Source organism: Osmerus mordax, chromosome 27 (genome assembly GCF_038355195.1).
Source record: "Osmerus mordax isolate fOsmMor3 chromosome 27, fOsmMor3.pri, whole genome shotgun sequence".
Taxonomy (NCBI): domain Eukaryota; kingdom Metazoa; phylum Chordata; class Actinopteri; order Osmeriformes; family Osmeridae; genus Osmerus; species Osmerus mordax.
The window spans coordinates 3587696-3600939 of NC_090076.1; the positions used below are offsets into that span (position 1 = coordinate 3587696).

General features: G+C 43.6%; 1 protein-coding gene and 1 long non-coding RNA gene across 7 annotated transcripts in view; one reads left to right on the forward strand and one right to left on the reverse strand.

The window, feature by feature from the left end:
* Nucleotides 1–13244, reverse strand: part of LOC136936898 (uncharacterized) — a 330204-nt gene that overhangs the window by 236108 nt on the left and 80852 nt on the right. The gene's annotated exons all lie outside the window — the stretch shown is intronic.
* Nucleotides 1–13244, forward strand: part of opa1 (OPA1 mitochondrial dynamin like GTPase) — a 91860-nt gene that overhangs the window by 74052 nt on the left and 4564 nt on the right. For 4 of the 6 annotated variants that reach the window (XM_067230560.1, XM_067230563.1, XM_067230561.1 and 1 more), the window contains one exon: nt 1532–1602. The exons of the other annotated variants lie outside the window; for them this stretch is intronic. In XM_067230560.1, the coding sequence (XP_067086661.1) occupies nt 1532–1602 (71 nt within the window). The remainder of the gene's footprint in view (nt 1–1531; nt 1603–13244) is intronic. 6 annotated transcript variants of the gene reach the window in all.

Below are 13244 nucleotides of genomic sequence, written 5' to 3' on the forward strand. Positions count from 1 at the left end.
CAGAAAAAGCGATACTTTTCAACACAATTGCTTCAAATGGCTCGTTGCTTCGGAAAGCTTTGTTTCCACCATCACTACCGCATAGCTTCATAATGGCCAAACATTAGTGTACATGCACATGAGAATATAAAGGCAAAAACTACTTTGTTTCATTGACTTCCATTGTAGATCACTTCCGTTGTGTTGTGACTGTTGCATTTGTGTTGTGGCTTTTGCAAAGGTTGACACGTCTCGGCCACCGTACACACTCCTTCTGGGAGAATGTCCTTTGTACAGATGAGTCAAAACTGGAGCTTTTGGGCAAGTCACAAGCTCTATGTTCACAGATGGAAAATTAAGCTTTCAAAGAAAAGAATGCCATACCTACCCTACAGTGAAACAGTGAGGCGGCTGGCACAGGGTGCCTTGAATCTGTGCAGGGCACAATTAAGTCTCAAGACTATCAAGGCATTCTGGAGCAAAACGTACTGCCCAGTGTCAGAAAGCTGTGTCTTAGCTGTGTTGCAGGTACTCCAACAGGATAATGACCCAAAACACACAGCTAAAAGCACCCAAGAATAGATAAGAACAAAACATTGGAATCTTCTGAAGTAGCCTTCTATGAGTCCTGATCTGAATCCTACAGAACATCTATGGAAGAACTGAAACTTGCAGTCCAGAGAAGGCACCCATCAAACCTGAGACAGCTGGAGCAGTTTGCTCAGGAAGAGTGGGCCAAACTACCTGTAAACAAGTGAGGAAGTATCATTGAAAGCTACAGAAAATGTTTGATTGCAGTGATCTAAAGGTTGTGCAACTAAATGTTAGGTTGAGTGTCCCAATATTTTTTTTTTGTTAGATTATTTACAATATGTTGGAAATTAAAATCAAGTCAGATTTATTTAAAATATGGATAACAAAATGGTAGATGTAAATAATTTGTCAGTTTCAAGTTATTTCAGAGGAAATTGTGCATTGTTTGTTTTTTGTGTAGGGGTACCAACAAAATTGAGCATCTGTACAACTCAGAGTGGCATCATCAGATAAGACCACTAGGTGGCAGTGATCGTAAAGAAATTGTCATTCAGTAAAGGCTTGGATAGGTACATTTACATGTAGTCATTTAGCAGACGCTCCTATCCAGAGCGACTTACAGTAAGTACAGGGACATTCCGGCCGGGAATCGAACCGGCAACATTCTGATAGCCCGATTCCCTAACCGCTCAGCCATCTGACTCCCACTTCAATGGTACAATTGTTATCTGTGGCTGTCAGTGTTCCCCACTGCGAGGCAAAAGTCAGCCAACTCCAGTTAGGCAAAGTTTGTTTTGGGCCAGCTTCCTAGTTCGCTGGATGGACAGTTGAGGTAAAACCAAGCGATACTTGCCTTGCCAGTGGCTCTGAAGTCACCAAAAACATGCACACCCTGCCACCACAGAACCAGGGGACACCAGACTTGCAAACACATGGTTGCACAAAACACACATACACCACATGCATAATCATCCCATGTTATCATACATAAATGCACAGACTTTCACTTTTCCTCCAGTGGGACCAGACTCAGTGTCACTCTCCAGGCTGAAGGAACACGCAGAGTTGATGGGAGGAACAGTTGTCATAGTAAGCCTGCTGCCGCTTGTCGTGTCCAGCCTGCATTTTTGTCTTTTTCTGTTGAGACAGCCCTTGTAATTAAACGCAGCCATGTCAAGTGTCTTTTCTGACAAGCCCAGACTAGCTCTCTCTCTCTCTCGCACACACACATACAAACTCACACACCACGCACTCACTCGCACACACACCTCTCACTCACTCGCACACACACCTCTCACAAGCACAATGGGCCTCATTCACCAATATCTTCCTAAGTTATTTCTTAAATTTGTTCTTAAGAAAGTTCATAAGACAAATCTACGTGTGATTCATGACGTGTTCCTAAACAGCAAAATTGTTCGCAGGTGTGGTCTTAGAATGATGAATCCTTATATTTCGTAAGTTGAAAGCTTGTGCCCCGTTGCTCCTATTTAGCATAGGTAAAAGCCCATAATTTAGTTAATTCCCATAAAGGGGCATGAGATGGCAGGGCCGGCCGTGTGCACACTCAGAGAAATGTCAAAAAGACGTGGTAAAGACGGTGGAGGCCTCAACAAGACAGAAAAACTTTATTCATTCTGAAGTGGAGGTACAGCTGCAAGAAGTTAGCGACAAACGACACATCATATTTAATAGCGTCAGCGGTGGATACAAAACAGTTAATAAAACCGATGCATGGAATACAATAACTCATGCAGTGAGTGAACGCTGTATCTGGAGAAGGGCGCAGAACTGATGAAGTGAAAAAGAAATGGTTTAATGTTAATCTGAATTCTGAAGCAAAAAAACATATTTCAAAACATAGCCTAGAAGACAGTTGACTGTTATCCAAATATCCATGAGGACTGCTCTTGGTAGCCTAAAGCGTCCCAACAGGTACTCGTCACTGCAAATAAATCAGTATGGTCACGGAAGAAGCGTTCCTCAGGGCACGATCTGCAAAATTTTGCAGCAGCAATAAATACGCCATTGTGTGATGTTGTCCTAGTGTGCGGAATAAGCTTACTTTGGGCCTATAAATACTGTGATGAGTCACTTGTTATTGGATGGCAAGGTTCCCCGTTAACATATTTGATGTGAATTGAAGGAAAAGCAAGGCTAGTTTATTTAAATAGGCCTAGCACAATTCATACACAATGGAAATTCAAAGTGCTTCACAAATGAGCCAAAGTGTAAGTGTAGTGTGTATTTATTAAAACAAACATATAATTATGTGTAAAATAATAAATTATTAGTTATTAGTGTAGAAATATTAAATTTGAAATTAGAACGGACGAAAACGGTATAACTACTTATTTTGTGCAAACATGTCAGCTCTCAATTGTGTGTAAGAGTGCCCTTGGGTGTGCGTAAATTCTGTTCTTACCTAAGAACAAATCCCAAATAAGAAAACATTGATGAATGCCAGAATCTTCGTGAAAACTGCGTAAGTGGGATTTAAGAACAAATTAGTTCTTAAGAACATTTGGTGAATGTGGCCCATTAACACCGGTAATGGAGAGGAAGGGGTGACAATGCCAGAACTATCAATTACAGCATGAAGCAACCTCTCCCTAAGCTGTGTGGATGCACAGCTGGACTGACCATGAGTCAGCGGGCCGCCATGCCTTCACCCATCTTTGTCTGGGCCTGCTGCAGCTGTCACAGGTTGACCTCTCAGAGGACTCCAGTCACACGGTGACCACAACACACATCACCGACCCCCCAGGGACTGGAAAATGTCTGCGTGGCACTATGCTAATAAAGGCAAGCCCAGGCATGTGGACACTTGTGCCTGAGTAAATGTTTGTGCAGCGTGTTTGGGGAGTTGCTAGCTCACATGGAGCCTTCTTTGTGGGACGTGTCGCGTCAGTGCTAATTTTGCATGCGAGACGGGAGAGCAGGTCAGTAATATCAGGGATGGTGACTGAGGCGTCCACAGCAATGTTGTTTATTCTGCAAGGCCCTGCTAAGTGCTTAAGTGTGTGTTAGTGGACTAGCACGAGAGAGGCATGCTGCCAGGCAGACGCTTGTCGTCCCACTGTAACATCCCGTCTCTCGCTCTCTTTCTCTCATTACACACACAGTCATACACTCAGACCTTGAAATCACTTGTCTTATTTCCGTTATGTTTTGTGTTTGTACGATAAAGCCCTGCATTGTGAGGGGATTTTTGGACTTGCCCGGTTTTGATCAGTTTATCAGTGTTTGCAGAGACGGACTCTGTGTCACACTGCTGCTCTCCAATCGGTTGATTTGATCTGACCTACACAGGATGAAGATTGGTTTAACACAACAATGCTGAGAAAGTGAGCAAGTACATTACTCTCTCTGACCACATCTAGGTATTATATGACCTGCCTGGCCTTGTAAACTCAAACCTGTTCCATCCCACGGTCTCCGTAATCTTTTTTTATTTAAACTGTTTAATAAATTGCTTTCTGAGCATGTGTACAATCAATGACAAAACAACACTTATAAGATACATTAATCATTCAAAATACCCATGAGAATTTGCTTTTGAACATCTTACCCATAGCCATGTAAAAGGAGGGTCGCATGAACAGAAGTCCAAAATGCTTGATCGTTACGTTGTTCATTTAGACTCAAATAGTTCCAGGAAGTTCTTGGCGGGCCATTTGAATAGGTTAAAACAGAGCGTCAGAATGTGATTTTTGGTCATTAGTACTAAATAAATGCATTGATTTACAAAATAGCACACCAACATGTGTATGTATTATCAATGTAAACGTATAATATTGAAAAAGTACTATTCACTAATATTTGAAGATTTGTGTGAACACACAACATGGTCTGCCTTGTTGTTGACATATTTTAGGCTAACGCAGAGCCATGAAAGATATATTCTGCTCTATGGCTCTGGGCTAACGTTACCTTGGTCAAAGAGCATGTTGCTGTTTATTGCTTTTAATTCTTTAAATCATGTTTACATTATTATGTTCTTAAACTTGTATGATGGGCAAGAGCAATCACATCCTAATGTATATGTATATATTACGGATGGAAAGGATATTAATGTTTTAGATTATTTCAGATAATGACTTGACAAATATAATCTTTATGGTTTTCAGAATTTGTCTATGTCCTTTCCTCCTTGTTGTACTTGCATAGTCTCCACCATGGTTTGCTGTGCTGCATGGGATGCTCTCACATGCCCCAATGTTATATTTAACAAATATTTAACTCCCCCCACCCTCCAAAAAATTACACGACGTTGGATAAAATTGCATTAAGAGAAAGGAATTTACATTAGGCTGTTTGTGTTGCTAACTTTATCCAAAACCATAGTCTAATCTTTTACAACGTTCCCTAAATGTACTAATTTATTGGGGGATAATCCACTAACATGCTCTAATACACATGTTAAATTGATTCAGATTTGCTAATAAAATACAATCTTATTTTGTCCTACCCTTTAACATTGCATCACAATCGGTCTATTCCACTGCAATTCATTGGCTGCTGGTATTTGCTGCTAACTTCCGGGAAGTATTGAGAGGCTCAGCAATCAGCCATTGCTGTAATGGTCCATTGGAGTGAAAGGATTTGACTCAACTCTTTTTACATGGCTCGGGTCTTACTTATCTGACTTGCTCTCCAATTTTCGTTTAGTTATCAGTTCTACACCAAACTGCAATATCGTTTGTAAGAGACTACTTCAAGTAAGAGAAGTGGTCAAAGTTGAGGAATGGGATTCATTAGCTGGATGTCCGTTAGAGAGAGCAGGAGAACCAGAGGAGGGGGCTGTCATGTCTCTAATGGCGGTTAGATGTGTGTGCATGCTCACTGAGAGGGCTGAAGGAGCCCACCACTCTAAATGATCAGACCGAACTTCAGGATATGCCCCAGTGCACAGCCATAAAGTTCAAAACAATTGTCTACAGTATTGCCTATCCAGATTGGAAGGTTTTATGGATACCTCATTCTGTTCACGTTAGTTAGAAGTTCTCCATGCTCAATTAATAATTGTTTCTTATTTTAGTAATTTTGCTGGTAAAGAAAGTTGAGTAGTAGGAAGCCTGTTTTAAGATTGTCTAGTGATTTTTCAGCGATAAAGTGAACGATTTGCTAGAGATCACACTGTTTGGGTATTTTTGTTCACCTTTGCAAGACTCAACAAGAGTCTTCAAAGGTGTGGGGGTGTGTGCATACATGCACACACTAATGGGTGTGTATGAAGAGACATGATGGCTCTTGAATCCCCCCTCCCCACACTGCTGTTATGTGCTTCCTCCCTTGGGAGAAATGAAGTCACCAGCTCACTGCCTCAAGGAAAAGCAAGGAATTGACCCCCGGGTCAACTGTCTAGTACCAGGGGCTTACACAATCCATCTCTCACTCTCAGCTTGAGGAAAGACAACCTCACTGTGGATCCTCTCAGCGTTTTTCCATCTAAAGCTGTCTACTCTGCACAAAAGTGTTAGTATGATCAACTCGCTGTACTGTGTTCTACACAAAATAGACTAATCACATTGAAGCACTCGTGTTGAGGTATTCTGCTTTTGCCCTGCAAACGCTCTCGACCATTTGAAAACAGAAAAGCTGGCACACTCAAAGCTGCGCTTCATGGGTCCCGTTTTGTACCAAGCTGACCATAGTTGGGAGAAGGGGGGGATAGACATACTTCTCTTAACAAAGACAGCAATGTGCCGCCTAGGGCTGTCTAGCACTGAATACCGATTTACCCTCACAGTGAGGCAGGAGAAGGACAGACCGCTACTCGGATTTCACACGGGGGAAGAGAGCCAGAGGTGTGTGTGCATGTGTCAAAGGTTCAGATCAAAATTAGTAATGGGGGGTGCGGGCTGTGTATTTGTATGTCGACTTTGAATGAGAGCAAATCAAACAACCCGAAGCAGCTATAGCGTCTGTGGCATGGAGGCCAGCTCTAATGTGAGACTGCAGGCCAGTCAGGAGACCACTGCATCCAGGCATTTTAATAATCTTAATAGACACAATTCAATTACACAAGCCCAGACCTGTCCAGGTATGCATAATATCCCCCTCTCTCTTACTCTCTCTCTCTGTCTTTCTGTGTCTCTCTCCCATCCCTCTGGCTCTCAATTTTTCACTCTCACCCTTTCTTCCCCTCATTTAAGTCTCCTCCTTCCTCCTCGTGTTCCCCTCTCACACCCAGTCCTTGTTACAGATTGACACCCTCTGTGACTCGTAATGGGTGGAAATTGCTGTGTAAACAGCACCAGCAAATGCACTTTTCCTCCTTTCTTTAAAAGCATAAATCTTAGCCTTTGAGATGCCATATGAATTTGTGAGGCTGAAAGAGAAATTCAAGTTCCTGGCTGTCACTACCCTTTGTGGCTGTTGATGCGGCTTGTTATGCTGATGGAGAGCGCGTGTCTTGCAGTGTGTGTGTGTGCGCCCAGTCTGTCCTACGCAAAGCTCTTGTTTAAGCAGGCTCACACAGAGGCACTTCTGTTCACCTTGGTAACCCAGGTCTTTTCTGTCTCTGAGTTGAGTTTAGGCTCAAAAGTGGTTGGAAAGTGTGTTTCGGTGAGGAAACAGCACAGTACAATATCCCTCTAGTTGTCTGGGCCTGCTCACTGAAGGTCCGTTTACACTCACGTCTCCAGTCATCCGTTTGCTATTTCTCTTTCCCCCTCCAGTCCAGTGAAAAGTTTCCTCCGCTGGGATTACTGTCTCAATGGGAAGTGCTTCTCAGTATCCTTCCACCGTAAAAGGGAGTGGATGGTTCTTAGTTAGATTCGATTTTACAGTATAGTCAAGATTACAGCAGATCTATCCTTCTCCATACCCTAACTCTCTGCTTGTTCTCCTTCGTAGGAGCCTAGGCATCTGCTAGGAAATGCAATGGCACATGTCTCCATTTTGGTAGTGGCAATGGTCAGGCAATGTCCATTCTTGGAAATTTTAGACATACATACTGGGGCATGTTTAAATCATATGTGCATCTTCATTTTTAAATGAAGCCACCTTTAAAACAGAACAAATTGTCTTTAGTACTGTACACTTGAGCACAGACAATGTACAAAATGTACATTTAGGCATTTTTAGCAGACGCTCTTATCCAGAGCGACTTACAGTAAGTACAGGGACATTCTCCCCGAGGCAAGTAGGGTGAAGTGCCTTGCCCAAGGACACAACGTCATTTTAGCACGGCCGGGAATCGAACTGGCAACCTTCAGATTACTAGCCCGATTGCCTAACCGCTCAACCACCTGTTACTCAATTTGAGGGTTCTTGCTTTAAGAGGTGTTATTTGTGATTAGTTAAGCTATAATCGTCAGCCTATAGAGAAGCTTAGAATGTGAATGTGAGCATCTCAACCTTGTGAAGCATGAACAGTAGGGTATAAAAGTCTGAGATCACATGGAACATGTACTGGGGGAATTGAAGACTGAGAGCTTGAGAAAAGTCTGAGAAAGACTGAGAAAATGGTGACATCACAAGACGTTATTTGAAACATTGTCAAATTAAGCTGGGATCATTAGGTTTTACATTTACATTTAGTCATTTAGCAGACGCTCTTATCCAGAGCGACTTACAGTAAGTACAGGGACATTCTCCCCGAGGCAAGTAGGGTGAAGTGCCTTGCCCAAGGACACAACGTCATCTGGCACGGCCGGGAATCAAACTGGCAACCTTCTGATTACAAGCCCGCTTCCCTAACCGCTCAGCCACCTGACTCCCACAGGTTTTGCACAAACTCCATGCCAGCTCAACTGCCCGCTGTCATCAAAGCAAAATGGGGACATACTGAATACCAACACAATGACCAGGATGCAAAAAATAACAAGAAAGTAAGATATTTATTTCCAACACAAATGATATGGGTATTGAAGGGAAGTATGCCACAAAGTCACACCCGGAACACACAAAAACATAGAAACAAGTTGACTCCCAAGTGACGAGGGGTTTATATTGTTCTGGAAGAGTAGCGCTAATGATGAGGAAAGGAGTTGATAAGCCAATCACAGACTAACACCTCAATCTATTAATGAGAGAAAGTAAAAACAGCAGGGAAGACTTTACAAATATTCAGACAGACTTGTGTATACTTGTTCATAACAGTCCTGTTACCCCATTTTTATACAACAAATAAATTGTGACGCTAGTCAAATCCTAATAAAGCCTAGCTTTCTGAATGAATTTATTTCTGTAGATATCAGTTACTATACTTTGACTGTCCATTTTTTTGGGGGACTGAAATATATTTACATTACATTTAGTCATTTAGCAGACACTTATCCAGAGCGACTTACAGTAAGTATAGGGACATTCCCCCGAGGCAAGTAGGGTGAAGGCACTTACCCACCTTCATTTTTTTTGAGCACGGCCGGGAATCAAACTGGCAACCTTCAGATTACTAGCCCGATTCCCTAACCGCTCAGCCACCTGACTCACTGACCCTGAATATAGGTTCCTTTTAGGCCATTATATAAATGCCTATAGCTGAAGTATGTTAGTAAGGCATATGATGTTCTAACGTTCTAAAACCGTTTACAGATTTGTTTTTTGAAGATTAGGCTTCCTTTCCAGATCAATTCCCTTGAACCCAGTAGAACTCACTCAAGTCATATTTACCAATGAAATCTGAATTATTATTATATGGTTGGTTGATTGATTGAATAATTCATAATCCCTCGCAAAGCAGTTGACATATTTCTTTAAAACAAATGGAAATGCTAGTCAGAGAATAAAAGACTCCTCAACACATTTAACTGATGTTTTCAAACTTGATTTATCTTTGTTCTTTTTCTTGTTCAGTCTGGCATTTGACTGACCCCTCGGTTCAATCTGTCCAGACCTGTCTCTCTCCCCTGGGCAGTTCTGCTTTCCCAACCATCTGGTTTCTAAATAAGACCTCCAGAACCAGAGCTAATTCATGGTTCTGTCATTTTTGGGCCATCAACATTACCATCTTTTCCATGCACCCCCTGCAGACAGCTTTTATAGTGTGTTACAGTACAGATTTAGAGACAAAGAATATTACATGGCAGAAAGGCCCCTTGGTTTGTTGCAGAAGTTGTTACATTTCTCTTTCTCTTTTATTTTGTATTTTTTACACAATGTCAATTTGGGACAGGAACCAGGCAGTGGCGATTTCTTAGACTGCAAGGGAAGCTCAGCTTCCCCTAAAATGTCAAAAAATGTATGGTGAAAATATTTACTATTGTGTTAACATTTTGCGTTAGAACACGTTCATATCGAAGACGAGTTCGTTCAGAATTAGCTACATATATTAGCAGGTCGACTGACTGATTTCCTTCTCACACATTCCCGTAGCGTCACAGTGCATTTCCCTGTTGAAGCCCAGCTTCCATGGACTTCAATGGGGCTACTTTGAATAGTTTTTTTCAGTGCTTCGAAACTATACGGTCATTGGATAAATGCTGCGATTATGTCCCGCCCACAGACGCTCAGCTTCTCTGGGGGTGAATGGAGGAGTGGTCTGGCCTGGATGCTGGGTTTCTGCGTGATGATTGGAGGGTCTGTCAAAAGACTGCATGTCCTTTTGATTGACAGCAATTTTTTACTCTAAAAAGTCCATCCATCCATCATCTTCCGCTTTTCTGGGGGTCGGGTCGCGGGGGCAGCAACCTAAGCAGGGAGGCCCAAACTTCCCTCTCCCTGGCCACTTCCACCAGCTCTTCCTGGGGGACCCCGAGGCGTTCCCAGGCCAGTCGAGAGACATAGTCACTCCAGCATGTCCTGGGTCTTCCCCGGGGCCTCTTCCCAGTGGGACGTGCCCAGAACACCTCACCAGGGAGGCGTCCAGGAGGCATCCTTATCAGATGCCCGAGCCACCTCAACTGGCCCCTCTCGACACGGAGGAGCAGCGGTTCTACTCTGAGCCCCTCCCGGATGACCGAGCTTCTCACCCTATCTCTAAGGGAGAGCCCGGACACCCTGCGGAGAAAACTCATTTTGGCCGCTTGTATTCGCGATCTCGTTCTTTAGGTCACTACCCACAGTTCGTGACCATAGGTGAGGGTAGGAACGTAGATCGACTGGTAAATAGAGAGCTTCGCCTTTCGACTCAGCTCCTTCTTCACCACGACGGACTGATGCAGAGCCCGCATCACTGCGGACGCCGCACCGATCCGCCTGTCGATCTCGCACTCCATTCTTCCCTCACTCGTGAACAAGACCCCGAGATACTTGAACTCCTCCGCTTGGGTCAAGATCTCCTCCCCGACCCGGAGATTGCACTCCACCCTTTTCCGGTCGATAACCATGGCCTCAGATTTGGAGGTGCTGATTCCCATCCCAGCCGCTTCGCATTCGGTTGCAAACCGCTCCAGTGAGAGCTGAAGGTCACGGCCCGATGAAGCCATCAGGACCACATCATCCGCAAAAAGCAGCGACCCGATCCTGAGGTCACCAAACCGGACCCCCTCAACGCCCTGGCTGCGCCTAGAAATTCTGTCCATATAAGTTATGAACAGAATCGGTGACAAAGGGCAGCCCTTTAAGATAGGGCAAAGTAACAGGTCTTTTCAGCCCTCCTGGTATGACAAAGTTAGCTGGCTGACTGGAAGTGCTTTGACTAAGAAAATGTACTGCTGGCCATGCCTCTTGATGAAACCATCTCACGGATGTGTGGTTTGGTCAAAAGCGGGGTTTGGAAATCTGCCTAACTTTGACAGGGCATATAAAAGGCATGAATAGAGCAATGAACATCAGATCAGATACAACTTTATTGTCATTACACAAGTACAGTTACAAGGCAACAAAATGCAGTTTAGGTCTAACCAGAAGGGGGGTGAATGGAGGAGTGGGCTGGCCTGGACGCTGGGCTTCTGCGTGATGATTGGAGGGTCTATCGAAAGACTGCATCTCCTTTTGATTGACAGCGATTTTGTACTATAAAAAGTCGCCGAAGCTATTGAAGCTCAGTCCCATCGTGGATTTTGCAAGTGTAGTCGAAAGACAAACTTCAGCAACCTATTTCTTGGTATTGCTTGGTGAAATTGCTAGCCAATTTTCATCATACATTTCATACAATTATACACAACATTCCTTGTTTCAGTTTAACCTAATTCCCACATTTCCCACAGTTAGTTCGTTCATTCATTCATTCATACAGTAGGCTAGGCTTGTGTGGTAGGGGTGAACTAGCCAGTGAACTTGGAATATGTATATGATGTAGGCCGAAAATGAGCTTCCCCTATTTGAAAGACCAGCAGCCGCCACTGGAACCAGGAAAAGTTGCGACCTCTGTCTTGTTACAATGAAGTAGTTGGGGCGCCATCTAGGCTGAAAACCTTCGAAACCTTTTTTTTATACTTGTTTCTCTTTTTAAACTGTCATCTCTCATTCATGTCTAATCCAGAGAAGGAGCATCCCCATTTGAAGAGATTTGGTCCCTCTGTCTCCCAGCATGCTTCAGCCACCTTCCTCTGTGTCTCTCTTTATCCCTTTCTTCTCTTGCATCTGCATCAATCAGTTGTTCAACAGGGTCACAACGTTTCACAGTGTAATTACAGGTAAATTAAAGGCTTTTCCCCCAGCCCTTTCTGCCACTGTTTTGGCCACCACCAGTTTAGAGCTCAACTGACTGGGATTGAAAGAGATATCATTTCATGTGAGGATCAGGCGAAAGAGGAACCTGAAAGAATGGATTGGGAAAACCCCCATCTGAGAGGATCAGAGTCTGGCCCCAAGTCAACCCAACCTTCCCCACACACACACACACAAGGCCACCTTGAAGAAAGAGGCCCCTGGATAGACACCAAGGGATTGTAGGAATATTCATGATCACAGAAAGTGGGTGGTTCAATGAATGTGTTTTGGCGGCTCATCTCTTAGGTAAACAAGGCCGCTAAAAGGGAGTTTTACATCCTCAGACGCAAGAGAAAAGGGACTGTGGTTTTGCGACAGAATTTTGTGACACTGAATAGAATGTGGTCTTGTTGCAGTCTTTTCTTTACCTGGCATCTTGAGGGACTAATAGATGGCACTGGGAAGTTAAAATGTTTCTTTGCAATTGTAACCAGAATAGTTTGTTGGTTGACAGTCTCTGGAAACCTGGCAGGGACCAGTTTTAATGTCCTTAACTGGGTTTGCAAAAAGTCAGTCGTATTTTGTTGACCTTATGATGTTCGTGTCTCTAAAATTTCAAACCTTTAAATTCATTGTGCTGGCACAAATAAGTGAGAATATGTTCATTCTCTCTACAGAAGAACCACACCAGCAGTTGACCTTTTAGAGGAAAGTTAACAATGATTAAGCTGTCATTTGGCATGTGTACTCATAATACCTTTACCATACTGATGTCATCATTGTGTGCACTGTGGGACTTGAAGCAGGATGAGGTTTCAGACCCACACCTATTCTGGAGCCAGACGTGTGTGCCTGAGCTATCCCAACTCATAATGCCTCCATTAGGTGTTGAAATCTCCCTCCAGCAGCCCCCCCAACCTGTTAGCAGAGAATCAAAGGCAGGGGAATTTCCTTTAGCCACCAGCCAGCCATCACTGAGTGTGTATATGTGTGTGGGCAAGAATTATTGTATCAAGGGTTGCCCCACAAGTTGTGTGTGTGCTAGTGTTTGAGTTGCAGCTTCTCTTATTGTTTCAGCTCTCCTAGGTATTTGTTACTCCTCAAAGGCTGCCATGTGCATTTCATCCGTCAGTGAAGGCATAACTGCTGTTGTGCACCCGTTAAAGGGGACCTCATACAAGCCCCTC